This window comes from Gallus gallus, chromosome 1 (genome assembly GCF_016699485.2).
Source record: "Gallus gallus isolate bGalGal1 chromosome 1, bGalGal1.mat.broiler.GRCg7b, whole genome shotgun sequence".
Taxonomy (NCBI): Eukaryota; Metazoa; Chordata; class Aves; order Galliformes; family Phasianidae; genus Gallus; species Gallus gallus.
In genome coordinates this window covers 47,079,322-47,096,576 of record NC_052532.1, presented here as the reverse complement: position 1 = coordinate 47,096,576, position 17,255 = coordinate 47,079,322, and the positions used below count along the sequence as shown (strand labels likewise).

The 17,255-nt window shown below is 34.5% G+C and overlaps 1 protein-coding gene across 10 annotated transcripts in view; it reads left to right on the top strand.

The window, feature by feature from the left end:
- The window catches only part of ANKS1B (ankyrin repeat and sterile alpha motif domain containing 1B), a 412,583-nt gene that overhangs the window by 117,565 nt on the left and 277,763 nt on the right, over nucleotides 1-17,255 (top strand). For all 10 annotated transcript variants that reach the window (XM_040696043.2, XM_025148302.3, XM_015284725.4 and 7 more), the window contains exon 10: nucleotides 3,849-4,014. In XM_040696043.2, the coding sequence (XP_040551977.1) occupies nucleotides 3,849-4,014 (166 nt within the window). The remainder of the gene's footprint in view (nucleotides 1-3,848; nucleotides 4,015-17,255) is intronic.

Sequence of the window (17,255 nt, the reverse complement as noted above, 5' to 3'; positions counted from 1 at the left end):
CATGACAAACTCACACAACATTGCTCCAGTTCAGGCATTGTCCCCACCACCTCACGTATCAAAAAAGTATCCTAATTATCTTGAGTCATTGATCAGAAGTCTCTTTAGGACTTCTTTCTTGAATGAATTCCTGATTCATCTCAGCAGCCTTTGTAGCTTACCATGAACTGTGGGACATGTGAACTGTCCAGATTAGAGAACATTATATAACAGTTTATAAACACTGAGAAATAACAAACATGGCAAATGCACTCATTGTTCAGTTTCATGCTAGCTTTAGGCTGGCAGTGTATTTAGGATCAATAGCACTCCAAGGTATTATTAATAGAAGTATCATAGTATTCTACTAAATAGTGGCTAGGTCGAATTTAGCCTACTATTATGGAAGAAATTCCGAGAGTTAGAATTTGATGAAAGTTCATCACTTGTTATATAAAAGAAGATATCTGAAAGTGGTGGATATGTCACATTCTTCTTTCATACCTTTATTAAAATACTTTTTTCCATTAAGGGTTTTCAAGAAAAAAAGGAAAACCTGTGTAGCATACCTCTAGTCTACCTGTTTTCAGCTAATCAGTGATTACAGCCTTAAAGTTTTCTGAATTATCTGACAATAAGATCATTGAAACTGGCTACTCATTATGCTCTTTCTAGACCAGTGTTCTTAACTTACCTTTTGAAGTATAAACACTCCTGGGGAAAACATATTCCACATATTTTCTTAAAAAACAACAGCAACAACAAAAATCTCAAGCCTAAAGTAACAATTTTTTTCTAATCTGTATGATTCTCATTAGGAGTCTCACATAAGTTGTGATGGCAGTTAATATTTAATGACATCATTTATTGATATTGAGGCTTATGTAAATTGAGATGTGGTAATTTTTTAAATAACAGGATTGAGTGTGGCCTTCAAATGTAAATAGCCTAGACTCCAGGACGTCAAGTCAACTGTTCATAGTTTTAGAATTTTTAAGTTATAAAGAAATTAATAATTGCTTGTTAAAGCACATCTTATCTACGTGAATTGCCACGTAAATTATAATAATTGCCACGAGAAATTATGAATGGTAGCAAATGATATGCAACAGTATATCCTGTAAGAATAGTTCTTTTTCTACCATTGCTCAGCTGGCAGTTATGTTTGACTCAGGTGCCTTGTTCACTGTTCCAGAGAAATAGTAAACTCCAACTCACCTGATTTCTGCAGAGTAGGAGGTAGACAGTATGAAAAAGAATTCCATTACAGATAGATTATTTCTTCTTGACAGAATGTCACAGAATATCTACCCTTTTCTTTTCTCAGGTCATACAAAAAATTTATATGTACTTCTAATATCATATTCCTTGAGCATCTGTCATTCAGACTCATTCTTGTAAGAAAAGTAAGAGAATCTAGAAGGGTAAAGCTCGGCAGAAACTTGGAGAAAAGTCCTAACTCAAAATCTTGTAATTTTTGAAGATACACCCTTGGTTTGGAATACTGTTTTCTTTTGTATAAGGGCTGCTTCAAAAATAGTGCCTCTTATTTTGTTATGTTGCCCTGTAATGTGAGAGTCAGATGTTTGTGGTATGGCATTAGAGGTTTGAACCTTCCCACCAATATTCCATTACATTTTATTGCTATGGAACACTTGGCAGTAGAGTAGCAGTCTTACAGAGTGGTGTCTGACATGGAAGTACCTATAAAGCTCAGGTGTGGAACTGAATTTCTCCATTCAGAAAAAAATGGCACCCATTGACATTCATGGCCACTTGCTGAACATTTATGGAGACCAAACAGTGGAAGTGAGCACAGTGGGGTTGTGGGTTTCAGCAGCGGCAACAGTAGGTCTCCCCCACTCGTGTAGATTTTTACTAGTGCAGAAGGTAGGCTTTTGTTCATTGCTGGCACAAATGCACAGCTAATCGTGGTGACTATGTTGAAAAACAGTATTTTGTAGCTGAGAATTTATTGTATTAAATAATGTTATTGTGCTTTTTGTGTCTGTTGTAGTTTCTGTGGAAATAAATAGGAGGCATTACTTTTGGAGCAACCTACATATATTATCACTTGCAATCACCATATGTATGTTTTAGAACCAGGTTCACTCCTGCTGGCCAACAGTCACATCCTTTTTCTTTCCTTTTCTGCTCTCTAGTCCTGCATGGTTTTTTAATTAGAAATGAGATCTATTAGACCATCAGGTATTTTCAGAAGAGACCCAGTTTGCCAGAGACCTCTGACTAAAGGGCATGGTGTTTCCCTGGCGTGTTGTCTGCAAGTTGAGCTTCATGTTGCTGTTTATTACAATCTAATTTGTATTGTAACAGGATGGACAGCTCTTACACTTTCCCAGTGACCCACACATTTTCAACCTTTCTCTCTTTTTCTCTTCATTCTGTTGAGTATACACCTTTATCTTGTCAACTAAATGCTTATTTGAATGTACCCAGCACAGTATATTACTTTTATAAATTTTAATTTCACATAAGAACTAATTCGTAGTTCCTGATAGTGGGTAGTCAGTTACATTTGTCATCTTCAACTTTTTACAGGAATTTGAGGTTGAATTATCTCTAATTTTTTAAAATTAAGATCAGATTACTTTGATTTCAGAACTAAAGATTACTCAACTGTAATGGAATTGTATTTCTTTAAGATATATTTTTGGTACAGATGAAATATCTAGGACATATGTAGTAGAATTATTGTAAAATTCCTGCACATTGCAGTGGGTGAGGTGAGACAACAGAACTGATTATTGAGAAGATTGCTGAAGCTTTCGATCTTAGAAAAAAAAAAAATCACATTGCTTGATGCCTGATACTTGAAGATAATTTTAGGTAATCTGCTAACATTTAACATGGATTGGTTAACAGCTTAAAATTTCTCGAGCATGTTCAGTGCCTACAAAATGAAGAAGAGCACATTACAGCAACCAGAAGAGTATGTTGCTTTCTTCCAGTAATGAGATCTTTCTGTTTGTCCTTTTTTCTACATGCACTCTTTCTAATTAAGGCTTACCATCTTCAGTTAATTTTCATTTGATAGAATTCTAGATGATTTAATTAATAACTTTATTTTGACCCTAACTTAAAGTTCTGCTTGGTGTACTATTGTCATATTTACTTTTTTGTGGAGAGAGTTCATAAGAATTTATTTGTCAGTGGTTTACATTCCAACCATTTTCCTGGTAACCCCTTCGCTTTTATGTATCTGTCCATTTTATTGTATCATACTTGATTTATGTACAGTGCTTGACATTTCCAGTTATCCATAAGCCCTATATATTTAGGATTATGTCTTTGTCTATACAACTCCTTTCTGCTGTGATTAAAAAAAAAAAAAAAGGTCATGAGTCCAATAATGCTGTTGAGATATATGGTATATTCTTAATGTTTTAAAGCACAGACAGTCTGCTTGATGGAACAGTACAGTATACCACTAAAACCTCTGGCTAATGCCTTTTTTCCCTTCCTCAACATTTCCTAATGGCGGGGATCCTCTCTATGTATAACTGTTAAGAGACTGTTGTCGTTATTGCTGCTCATTCAAATATACAGAAGTAATTCATCTTTACGTCCTGGGATTTTACCATCAAAATACAGCTTTTTGTGAATAAAGGTATTTCTTTAAATATACATGTACTTTCTTACAAATAAAATAACATTTAAACAAACGAAAAGAAATGTTATCGTTGTTGAAGCATGCGAATAATCATTCCAGTCTGTTAAAACTTGCATCTCAGCAGAATGTGATGTTTAACTTGTTGAATGTTAAACCCTGCTAGCCAGTTACTGAACCTGGTTCTTTTCCTGTCACCTGAGAAAGCTCTCTCTTACCTAATTATTCTTTTGCATTTCAGGAATCTTATTCAAAGAAGAGAGGTTATGCATTGGAAGCTATACCCTCTGTACCTCTGGATGCAGTTCCTTCAGAAAATGACAGCAGTCTTTGTGATTTGATAGACATAGCAGTGACCAAAAAGCCTTGTTCTCTAGAGATAGCAAGAGTATCTTCCTCAAGACCAGGTAACTCACCAAATAATCCTTTACTTAGTCTTTGGTGTGAGTGTAATGCAGTAGGCATAGAATGTCACCTGTTTATATTTTTAAGAAGAAAATACTGTATTTACTTATCTCAGCATGATTATAACTTTCAGCAAGCAACCATAAAAACTTAATATCAGGATAAAGATTAATATCAAAATACTATAGGAGAGAAGATAAAGTAGAGGTTTAAATAATTTTATAGATAAGTAGACAAAAACTGCAAAAAAACAACAAACAACCAACATTAAAAATAGAATTTCTTTAAGCCCAGTCATTTGCAGTAAGCTATTTACCAACTTAATTTCTGTTTTTTAATGAAGTGCTTAGCAACAACATTATACAACTACTTCAAAATTTAAAGTACTCTGAGATTCATGTTACATAAGTGAAGATCTGCTCCCTTTTGGAAAATGAAACTCTGAAAAAGAATTGATAGAAATATTAATTGATACTGAAATATCTTTTCTGTTTGGTAGACTGCTATCTGTATTACGCAGGTTTGAACAGCAGTGAGGTACAGTGATTATAAAACAATAACATCACTCTGAGTCAGATTAATGATATCTATAAGGACTCTGTTTACTCTGTTCTTCAAAATTAAATTCTCTCTTCCCTTACCCTTGTATGAACTCTTCATTAGTCACCACCTGGTAGAGGAATTCCAGAATGTAATAGTTCCACTGAAAGTAACTGGACGGGGAGTCTTCTTTGACAAATGAGAGTTCTCAGCAACACAGACCTGTTTGAAATGGGCTGTTGACTTTCTGACTTTTGCTATCATGATTATGAATCATGATTTGGGAAATACACAAGAATGCTAGATGATTATTGACGAACATTGCATTATATATGCTGCTTTTCTGCTTAAGTGGAAGCACCTTCTTGATTTCACAGGTGAATTGGAATTGAAAGAGTGAGAGATCTTTATCAGACATAGTATATAAGGGCCAAAAACTAAGCCACAGCTTTGGATTCTGCCTTCTGAGGTAGAGTGGAGCATAACCCCCAGCTCTTCAAAACGCTTGGGCAGTAACAGGTTTGAGGGGATCTGTGTTATGAACAATGATCGAAGAGGTAGCGTGAAATGGGATAACATTCTTATAGCATAGATGCACCAAACAGACTAGAATCTGATCCAAACATCAGTATGACTATTCATATAACTGAAACTTTGCTGATTTTTTGGCTGTCATTGTATAAAAAAATTAGCAGATTGTACAGAACAGTCCTTAACAATGTTATCATTTGTCATTCAGTGTAGAAAGAAAATGTCAGATTATCCTTGTTTTTCAGACTTGTGCTAGATTAATCACCATAAACATACTTAATGTGATGGGAAGATTGCTATACATTGCCTCAGCCCCATAAATTGGCTGAGGGCGTTCATTATCTTCTTCCATAGTAATGGGGCTCGACTGCAGAGCTTTCCACTGTAATTAGTATGAAAAAATGCTGATAGACTTTTCATTAGTTAAAACACCAGGCTGTAGAAATGTGCTGTCTGGTGAACACAGACATTTTTCATAGGCATAGTAAGTCCATTAAAATAAAAATAAAAAACAGATGCTAAAAAAGGACATTTTTAGACCATAATATGAAAATATGTATGGTTAAAAATAAATTGTGTCAGATGCCCACAGAATAATCAAAGAAGTTGTGAGGGCACCCATCACCTCTGTAATATCTAACAGGGCCAAGCTAACAGTAAAAACGTACGGTAATTCTTTATGTCTTAATTTTTTCTGTATACCTTTATGATCTTTTCCATGGCATTTTATTTGGAAGAACATTTGGCTGTATAGGTGAGCAGATTCTGAAATGTGATTTTATTTTAAGCTATGAGTACAGTAATTATCTAACTGGCATGGCTTGTAGGTTGTATCTGTAATCACGTTGGCTGTTATCTTACACTAGAGATGACCCAAATGAAATCAGCCATATCACTCAGTTTTAAGTTATTTAATAATATGCATAATCTTATGTGAATGTCAGCCTGCCGCTTTAGTTCATGCACATTTATTGCTTGAATAAGTTATGTATGATTACAGAGATCACTCATTTAAAACAAGGATCTAATTTGCATCCCTTTTTTCCCCTGAATTTCCCTATTTTTGTCTCACTGAGAGTTTCTGACTTCAATACTTTTTTGTCAAACTGCTGTACTATGTCACGTGTTCACTGTAGAGCATGAGGCAGCATTTTTGAACATAAAATTGCATCTGTCAGTCTCCTTTCCCCAGGTGGGCAGATGCTCTGATGAACTCTCCCCACTGGCTGGGGCATTACTAGCTCTTGACAGTATAAGTGTGGCTGGCTGAACTCAGTCACTGAGTTTCCTTCGCTTTACTAAGAGGAAAGGTCGTTCTTGTTGGCCTTTCTAGCTGCGAAGCTGTGTGTTGTAACTATTATCTACCCTGCCAGTAAACTCCTGACAGTCTGAGAGTGGTCACCTTACCAGCAATCTACTCTCTCAGATCTACTGGGGAAAATGAGAGACTGGTCTGTAGTTCTCTATATTATTTTAAATCTCCTGAATGCTATTCCTGAACTAGCAGAGAGTAGCACTCCATGGCCCAAATGGAAAATGATTGTTAGGTGTAGAGAATAAAACAGGAGAGAAAAGAAATGGTTTGTTACTTCCGTTTCTGAAATCCTGCATTTTCTTTCTGATTGCTTGCCATAAATTAGGTTTACGTAGTAAGAACAGTTTTATTTTTGGTTTATGCTGACAGCTAAAACAATGGTTTCACATTAGGTCTGGTTTAAGAGAACAAAAAAAAGACTGCCCATGTGTTTGAATTCATGTAGAGTTGTTCTCTGTTTCTGCAGTAGATTGATAGAACAAGGTTGGCAGTGTGTGATAGAATCTCTGCCACAGCTTCTCTACTTTTAAACTTAATAAACTATATTTTACTTAGCAGTTAAAACTTGATAGAAATATTCTAAAATATTGAATTTTGACATATTTTTTTCTGCTAAGTAAAATATAAGTTTGCATTTAAGATTTTGTAAATAGATCTCAAAAAATGAGCCTTACACAATAAATTGATTCACAAATCAATTTTGCTAATATTTCTGTGAAGCTATTCCTGAGCAGTATCAGCATTTCTTCAACTAGACATTTCTACCACTCATTCTAATTTTCAGAGGAAAAAAAAATGTACAGGGAATATTTAACCTTGAAAAATAACCATAAAATTTTATTAGTTCATAAGGCACACATTATTATTGCCCTTTTGATCTTATGGATGTAATTAAATTTTGTGAACTATTAGCAACAAATTCATCATCTCGGATAGGTGTAAAATCTTAATAAATGTCTGAATCTCAGAGCACTGGATAATTCTAATGCTAAAGTAGACTTCATCAAGTATCCTCATGAATGCAGTATTATTTTTTTATCAGTTACACCATGCTGCATTTGGACCTGTGCTGTAGAAGACTCTTATAGCCTCAACTTACATCCTTGGATGCAATACCATCCTCTATCCTTAAGCCTCTTAGTGTCTTACCCACTTGATTTAACAGAAATATAGGATGACATGAAATATGGGCTACATTTAAAAAAAAAAAAAAAAGTAATTTTTTCACTGGATTAAGTGTGACCATATGTGTTCATATCTCTTCCAGTCTGCCTCTCAGATTTTTACTGCAGAAGGTCCCCAAGGGACTGAGTGGCAATCTATGTGCTAAATTTGTAATAATAGTGAATGATGTTCAGCACTACTTAAATCATTTTTAGGTCTCATTGAATATCATTAGGAATTTCCACACTTTTTTTGTGTGTGTGTGTGCGCGTGCGTGTGACCTTGGTAAAAACAGCCTCATTTGGGGAGTCAGTTCAGCCATGTAGATGAACAGAGGTTTCCATACAGCATCTTAGTAACTGAAAAAGACATTACTATCTGTATACTGCATGAAAACCTTCCTTGGATGAGGGAGTTCTAGTTCAGGGACCTACTTTTACCAGATACCTCACAGAAGCTGCAAGTTGAGCAGGCCTTACTGAGCCATCTTTAACTCTGGAAATAGTTCAGCTGCAGCAATGCAGAACTCAGTGTGGGTTGCGAAATCCACTTGAGAAATAAGTTAAATACTTAGGTGCTTCATTTATGCTGAGCTCTCAGCCACTACACTGTCAAGGGTTCCCCAGTCAGCAGTTTTAAAGATAGCTCTGGTACAACCCTACCCAGTTGCATCTAAGATACAGCTTCTGTCAAGGGGATGAAAATGTCCTTAGATGTGAGATGTGTTGCCACTAGCCTGCAGCAGGCAAACACAAGGCAAGGAGCTGAAACAGAAAGGAAGTGAAATCTTAAAGGCTATTTTGGTCATGTACCCTTCTCTATGTATTTCGGAGAAATCTTGCTGTTGTCAATCATGGTGTTTTTGATACTTAGAAAAATTACTTGGTTTGCATTTGAATGCCAGTAGCTTGTAAGATGGACCATGCAATATAATAAATCTGTAATGAATGGTGTCTTATTCTTAGAGTCTTACAAACAAAGCAGAGAAACTAATAACAGATTCTTATCATTAGAGTCTTACAAACAAAGCAGAGAAACTAATAACAGATTCTTATCATTGAATTGTCGCAATGTATTAACTGTCCCCAGGCTGTCCTATTTACTGTAACATAAGGGTTTGTTTTTGTTTTCTCAGCCTGGCTTCCCCCTCCTGCCACTATGGTGAATGTGAAAATCTGCAGCCAGTGTGTCTGCTCACTTCTGCTTTCATTCTTGCGTTTGCTATATAACAGTATCAGCAAACTCACGTAGATAGCTAGGGGACTACTCTTCAGAAACCTGAATCCAAAAATACCCTGGATGTGATAGCACTGTTATCAGAATTAAAATATGAATCTTCTACACAGTTTCCTAAGTCATCAAATCCTTGGCTTGGTAAATTGATGTTTGTCAGGTCATTGGTTCTGATTCGTTCAGCAACAAATCTTTGCAACACCTGTTCTGACCATTTGGACCTTCCAGTTCTCCAGAATAAGACTTAGCAAACGCATCTTTTCTTGTGTAATAAATGTACGCCTTCACATTTACACAGTTACTTTCTAGCTGCATGGCAACCAGTGCAAAGTGGCCATAAGGAAGCAACCTTTCCACTGCGAAATGTATAAAATCGCCTGCTCACCATTCAGCCTGTTCTATGGAATGGCAATTAAAGGGACTACCATGAGTCATCCATACATCATAACTTTGAAACTAATGGATCTAAAAGATCACGCACTAACCTTTTTTAAGTCCACTTATCCAAATTACTTCGAGCAGAATGGTTGCTATTAGACCTATGTTTCATTTAAATATGCTTTTAAAACCAGAGATAGCAGAATATAGTACGCATAAATACATGACTACAGTCTGCCAGGATTAAATACTTTCAATGATAAAGATCGTTTTAGCTTTGTAGAGGGAAGAGCATGATAAGGAAGGCAGTCTCTTATGAATCAGAGTAACTGCAGCATGTAAAAGTTGGCCTAGAGCTATCTGAAAGTATCTAAATTCTGTGAAATTTTGCCTAATCTGACACACGCATGCCTACAGATACACTCTTGATACAGTGGCTAGAGGATTCCAATTGGTGGTAAAAGTGTTGTGCGAGGTCTTCTACAGATGTTCTCTGTATCACAGAATATTTATGTTGTTTTGCCTTTCTTCTTTCCATATGCATCCGTTTACAGTATTGACTTCTGTTGAAATCTGGATGATAATTTCTACACACTGTGTCCTCATAACCCTCCCTTTTCTTTGGGTAAGAATAGGAAATTGAAGCTGTAAGGGATATTAAAAGATCTGAAATAGATGAACCAAAAAGTATATACTTTTTAATAATTAAATGTTATATTTAGTTCAGTTGAGAATTTTTTTTTTCCTGTTTTTAGCCAATTATTAGTGAAATTTGCTTTAAAGTGAAAATTGAAAATTATGAGAAATTTTCATAAACTGTATTTTTGAGTCATTAACTTATTCATAGTGGCATTTATTGCCCAACCATAGTGTAAGACCTGCATATACTTTTTCTCTACTCTTATTTTTCTTCATTTAACCTGTATCTGAGCCATATGGAGAGAATTTGGCTATGGTACAGAACTTCTCAATTTATTTAACAGATTAATTTATAAAGATGTAAAGATCATATTCAGAGCTTCAAGATGTAAATTTTTACTAGAACGTAGTGTATTGAAAACTGTACTAACCTTCTCCTGACTGAGTTTCACTGATGACACATTTCGTATTTGTCATTTCTACTGCTACAGTATAGAGTGCCCACTTCTGATCCAAAGCATTTTCATCTAATGCACCAGCATATGTTTGCAATTAACTTCACACGACATTTTAGTAAATGTTAGAGTACTGATTAAAGAACAAAATATATAATAATTCTTTTATGATCCATTTTGTTTTTTTCATCCATGCAAATATGTTTTAAGTACCTTTCAGTAGTGTAAAAGAAAATATTATTACAATATTTTTCTAATGCCACAGAGATGCAATTTCAATTAATGAATTACATTCTTCATCTTAAATCACATTAATTTTGAGGGGGTTATTCTGAATTTAGAAAGATTTTTTTAGCGTGTTATCCCGTTTGATTGTGTTCAGACATAGGAACAATAGTATTGACATCTCCTAACTTTTTCAAGATCCAAGAAGTTCTGTATTTACTCAAGAGAAAAAAAGATAGATGCAAGTGAGTAATGTTGCATTAGAGTAGAATCTTGTTGTGACCTTCACAGTATTACAAGCTTCTTTTTTTAAAACACTTTCTGGCAAGCACTAGTTTTCTTCTATCTTTCATGATATTCATGATATTTTTGTTTGTGTAAAAAAACCAATTGATATTAGTACTTTTTGTTTTCTCCAAATAAAAATCCTCAAAATTCAGTCAGCTTAGGAGTTCTGTTTCGTCCTAATAACATTTTTGCACTTTTTTTTTTTATGTTTTTCTTATCATAATCCTTGGAGTACTGTTAAGATGCTTCATATTCACTTTTTACTACTACATCTTTTAAAGAAGTAAAGTTCATCTGTGTTTCTGGTCCTATATTGATGTCTACGTATCTCACTCTGAAAGTGATGCCTTCTATTTATTTCCATGGAAACTAAAACAGATGCAGAGCACAATAACACTATTACATAGAATGCATTCTCAGCTACAAAATACTGTTTTTCCACACAGTCACCACTACTAGCTATGCATTTTCAGCAGTGATGAACAAGAGTGGTGTACATCTCTTGATTTCTGCCCAGTTACCCACTTCGCTGAAATTGCATTCTGACAGTGTGTGAAAGCTGTGACCCATTTTACCCCTGGGTACTTTCCGGTAGGTGAATGAGACAGCCTGAAAATTCTTTTTCCTGAGAAGTTAATTCTTATGTCATCAATGTAATCAAGTGAAAAAATTAGATTAGTTTCTTTACGGTGTAACTGAAGGGATAGATGTATTAATAAAACATCCAATACAAATAGAATGATAAAATATTTTTAAAAATTTTCATCCCCTGGCTACATCCACTCTAAGCAGTCCTCCAGTTCACCAGGTACAGCCAAAGGTTTCTCTATACATCATTTCCTTTGTTATTATATGTTTTAAACATTAGAGCAGTTTTGTATGTGGGCAAACTTCTGTTGTCATAGAATTTCCTTACTAAACAATAAGAAAAATTTCCCCACCACTCAACTGATAGACTGTTGACTTCAAAACAGTGTTAAAAATTGAGATAAATGAAGTTTACAGAAACTTGTTGACTTTTCCATCAAAGACAGATAAAAGTGTTCGTTTCCTTTTCTTTTTTCAATGTGAGTAGATTGGAAAGTAAGAGCAGGTGAGTTTGATATACCGTAGATGCTTGTCAAGCATATACTTCTGCAACCAGTACTAACTTTTTCTAATTACCTAATTTGCAAACATAGACCACGTTAATAAACTTTAATAATCCAAATGTAATATTAACCCAAACGTATTAGAAAGGAAATGTCAGACTAACTCTATTTACTTATATTAAACAAACATAATTTCATTTACAAACCAGGTAAACTAACAGGATAGGGTTTCTCTGAAGCTATGCTAATTTGCATGATCTGTGCCCCTTTAATTTATTATTAATAGTGGTCCATATAATCTATTCTGTATTCCTGATACTGGGTTGAAAGCCTGTAACTACTAAACTTTTTCCATTACTTTCCTTTTAATTTTCTCAGACATTGTCAGTATTCCAAATCCTATTAAGAAACAGCACCATTTGTGCTTACTTCTTATAAACTCCTTGATATAAATTAGATAGATCCGTTGAATAAAAGAAATTTAGCACTAGTAGCTCTCATTCATCATTCCCTTTGAATGGAAACAGATTTTCACATGAGTTTGTTTGATACTTAAGGAAAATATTTCACATTTCTGTTCTTTAAAAAAAAAACATATATATAATTTCTCTTCCACTTTTATGGTCTAATATACGCAAGTTGGTTTGCTGCAGTGTCCATTTCCCCCACTCTTTTATGTCCTTGATGCAGCTTGTTTTTGTGTAGAAAAAAAAAGGTATTATAATTAAAGACTTCTTTAGAATGCATATGCAAAGGAGGCTGAATTAAGCCACTTTAATTCTTATGTATTCCAGGTTTAACATACTTTCCTTTACAACCTTATCATCCTTCTAAGAAGTTTTTAGTATATAATTAAGATAATTGCTTCCCATCACATTCTCCTCTGGATAACATCTCTGATAACATCCTTACAATAGAATGTTATTAAAAATGCTCTGTCGTTTCTGAAGTTAATCACATGGGGATGACTGATACCACATGAACAGTTCATTCTCAAATTTCATATAGGTCTCCACCTATCCAACATGTTCATACAGTTTCACTTTCCAAAGGACTAGTGTACATTTTCTCTGCAAATGAGAGAAAAAGGCTGCTGCTTGACATATGTTGAGCATTTTCTCATGATTCATTTCTTTTTATCATTATTCTTTGAAGTACAGCTGAACAAAATTTAGCTTTCACAGGAGTTTTGGACAATTTTTGCAAATGAGTGCTGAAAGTATTTCTCATCAAAGTGTGTTCATACTGACCAACACTGGGTTCCATCCATCCCGGTGTGATTGCCAACTAGAATGATCTCATTACACACTTGATTGCATGCTGTCAGACAAAACCATTTTTCCAAATCAAGACAATAATTCAAAGGAACATAACTAATTTGAAGTACTCTGCATTTTAAACCTGCATGCAAGAATTATTTATCAGGATTCAAATGTTTTCTTTGTTAGATGGCTATTAGTTCCAGCATCTTTTGCAAGTAAATTTGAGTCAGGGGCAACATATGCATAGACATATAGAATATATACCATTCTATTAAGTAATCCTACACTTCAAAATGCTCTTTAGATTGTTCTGTAGTTGAACAAATACGAGTAACTGTCCTTCTTATAAATAGTACTGATTTAACAGATATGTGAGAAATAATATTGCTATAAAATGTACTGAATTGCTAACATTAGTAGTAATAGCAAAACTTCATATTTCTCGTTTAATTTGTTTTCATTTTATGTGCATCTGGCATGTTCTAGGAAAATATGAGCTTTTGTAATGGGTTTAATACTGCATGGAGATCTTCAGTAGACATTTAGCTCATATTATATGTCACCTGTACAAACCTTTAATTTAATTTTCTACAAACCTTTTCAAATTGAATTTACTCAGTTTTAAAAGCCCTGTCAGATTGAATCTTATTCAATTTAGAAGCTGAGAGGAAGCTGCTACATTATACTTCATATTTTTTATTATGTTAAACTCAAGAGTTTGCGTGTTCTCCTATTTTGCATAAGGATGAAACTGAGTCCTAAAATTTGAGAGATCCAATCCTCAATAATCAGTGGGCTTACATCTATAATGTTATAAAGTTCAAATAATATTTTTTAAAAAAACTAAAACTTTTTTTTCATAAACAGGGAATACAGCATAGGCACATCTTGCATCACACAAATTGCTCAGCTGACTTCTGTTACAGATGAATTTCTCCACTGTTTTGGTCTCAGTGTCCCCGGTAAAGCTGTTAAACTCTGAACAACTAATCATTAGGCACTGTAATATACGTATCTTATGATCTAGGCATTCTCAACTGTTGCTGAAAGTTATGACATTAAAAATGCTTCTATTCTCTCCTGCTCTTTGTGTATTTTTTCAGGCTTTTTAGATACTTTCTATTGCCGTTTGTAAGTTGAATACAGCTTACTAGACAGTGCTTTGTGACTTACTATGAATGGGGAATAGAAGATACATAGTCTACAGGTGCCTTGCAGCACAATTATATAATTGCCTGCAGTTTAGGGATTAGATCTGATGGCTTGAGTGATCCCTGCTATTTCTGTGGCCTATATAAAAGAAGATGTGGGGGAACATTAATTACCAGGCTCTTATGTGAATGACTGAATCTGTACCCTAGCATGTAGGAATGTTTTTCAGCATTGGACATATTTCCATCCTAACTGCATCCCAACTCCACGTCAGGCCAGGATATATTCATGTAATCCCTTTCCCTCTTCTAGAACAATGTTGAGCTGAGGTCTAAATGATCAAAAGGTAGGTTTCTGTGATACCTACCTTGCAGTCTTTGTCTTTTTTTCCCCATTAATCGTTTTTGCAAGCAAACACCAGGAATTCTGTCCCAATCAAAGAATAATTTCTGATGAAAATATTGTGAAAATGATACATTTTCCCAGGAAAATCAGTTTTGATTAGTCAGTTTTTATGTAGTGAAAACAGTTTGTCAAAAGATTTGGAACTAGCTATGAGCTGCATTCATATGTCAGTTTGATGGCTTTGCTAACAGATATTGAGGTCTCTGATATGTTTTATGAATTTTAAAGCAAACTTTTCTACTAGCTTCAGTACATCTGGAAAGCAAAACTCTTGGCATTGCTTCCTAAATGCTGTTAAAATACAATATTTGTGAAAATATTAAGCAATTACTAAAACAAATCATTTTTGTACATAACAGATTTATTTGTTCTGTTCAGTGTCAGAGATGATAAAAAAAATTGAAAAACATTAATTTCTAGTGAAGGTAATCAGTGTTACATTTGAGGGGGGAGGGGGGGGGGAAGATTTTCCTTTCTGTTTTTAAGTTAAGTTAAAAACAAAAATCATTTACTATCATTTTCTCTGCTTCTGTCTCCCTTTCTGCATCTTCTAGTCCTGATGGCAGCATGTAGCTTGCTTCCAAGAAGTTTCCTTCTATTACTTTGCAGAGATTTCATTTTTACTTTTTATACTGTTTTCATTTTGGTACAAGCCATCTCAAAAAAGAAAGTCGAAGTGTGCAAGAAATGTAGGATATTGCTATATGTCAAACTAGGATGGGACATTGCCAATCCACATATGTATAGATAACAGCATATCTTAACTAGCAGCTGGTGATAGAATCATTTCCTCCTGCAGACGGGATATCAAAATAGTATTTCCCTTTTTTCTCAGTATACCTTCAAACACTTCAGATTTGAAAGAACACGTAAGAAAGAATGTTTTCACACTTGGTTGCTTTATTGTTTTCAAAAAGGAGAAAAAGTCTTAAGAAGGATCACTTCATATGTTTTTGCTCCAGGATATGGCTTCTTATTCTTTATCTATTACAATATATCATTGTACACAGTATTATCTTTTCTGGATGAGGATAGTAAAAGCAGCTGTTATTAAAAAACTTCTTCCACTGTTGCTCCAGATAGTCCCTTAACTTTCAGATATGACTCCCTCTCTGCTAGAAGATATTTAAATCACTTACTACAGGTAAAACCATTTTCTTACCAGCAGTACTGGAATTGAAGCTAAATTTCTCTCTCAGAGCAATTCTATTATTTTTTTGACATTTCTTTCTGTCCTACATTGTGATGAAAAATAATGAGAAATTTCTGTACCTGTTTTGTAAGTAAAATTAGCGAGCAAGAAATATTTTTTTCTGATAAAAGTCTGTTTTCCAGTCTTTCTTATCCAACTTGTTATAACTTTAACAAGGATCTGCCATTTATGAATTTCTGAAAAGTATTAAATGGCTTGTTAAGCCCTGGCAAACACTGTGCAATATGCTTTTTTCCATTGCTTGTCCATATTGCTAGATATCAGCCTTGTGATACCCACACTTTGGAATGAATTTATTCCTCATGTTGCCCAGTGAGGTTGTGGATGCAGTCTCCCTGGAGGCATTCAAGTCCTGGCTGGATGGGGCTTTGAGCAACCGAGTCTACTGGGAGGTGTCCCTGCCTATCGCAGGCAGGTTGGAACTAGATCATCTTCCAACCCAAATCATTCTATGATTCTGTGATTCGGTATTCTCATGGAATAATGAGAATTGAAATAATAATTTCCTGGTGGTTAGAAGTTCTGACAGTAAAACTGTAAGGAATTCTATGAATTCTGCTTTTGATTTTGCCTAAACATTTGCCTGTCATCATGTAAGAATTAGATATGAGGGGAACCAGAATAAGTAGGAAATGTGGTTGTATATCACTAGTGCACACTACCTGCTGGTTAGTTTCTTTCTACTTAACCATCTTAACCTCTTACCTTATGCTGGATAACATGTACATTTCTAATTAGGAACTAAATGCTTTAGATATATATTACGTACAAAAATTTAAGATTTTCAGAGTGTGAGTTGAGCCAAAGCAAGAATGAGAGAAAGTCCCAGAGCAAGTGAGAGTCACTCAAAAATTTACAAACTTTGAATATGAATATTTGGATATTGAAACATTTCAAAATATAATCCTAGCTTTTTGGACTTTAAACGTTTGGTTATCTTTATTACTTCAATATTTTATTAGAGAGCTTTACTAATTGATACTTGAGGAGAGATGAAGCTTATGAAAATATAATTTTGTCTATACATTACATTTCCTTGCAATTAAAGATAGATGCATATCAAGCAGCTTATCTTCAGGGCTGATTAAATTATTTATTAATTGAACTTGATCCCTAGGGAGTATTGCTATCATCAGTATTATTTAAGTGGTTTGAGAGTACTAACTCTGATCACATTTGCAGTTTATATTTTGGGATAATTTGAAAATGCAGCCTAATGTAGCTCTGGTGTTTGCAGTAGTAAAATGTCATCTCTGCATGGTACAGTTTTGATGTTCTCTTTGGATTACAGAACAAGCCTTGTGAAATACTAAGGCAAACATGCGGTAGCATTCAGTGGCATCTCACTTATG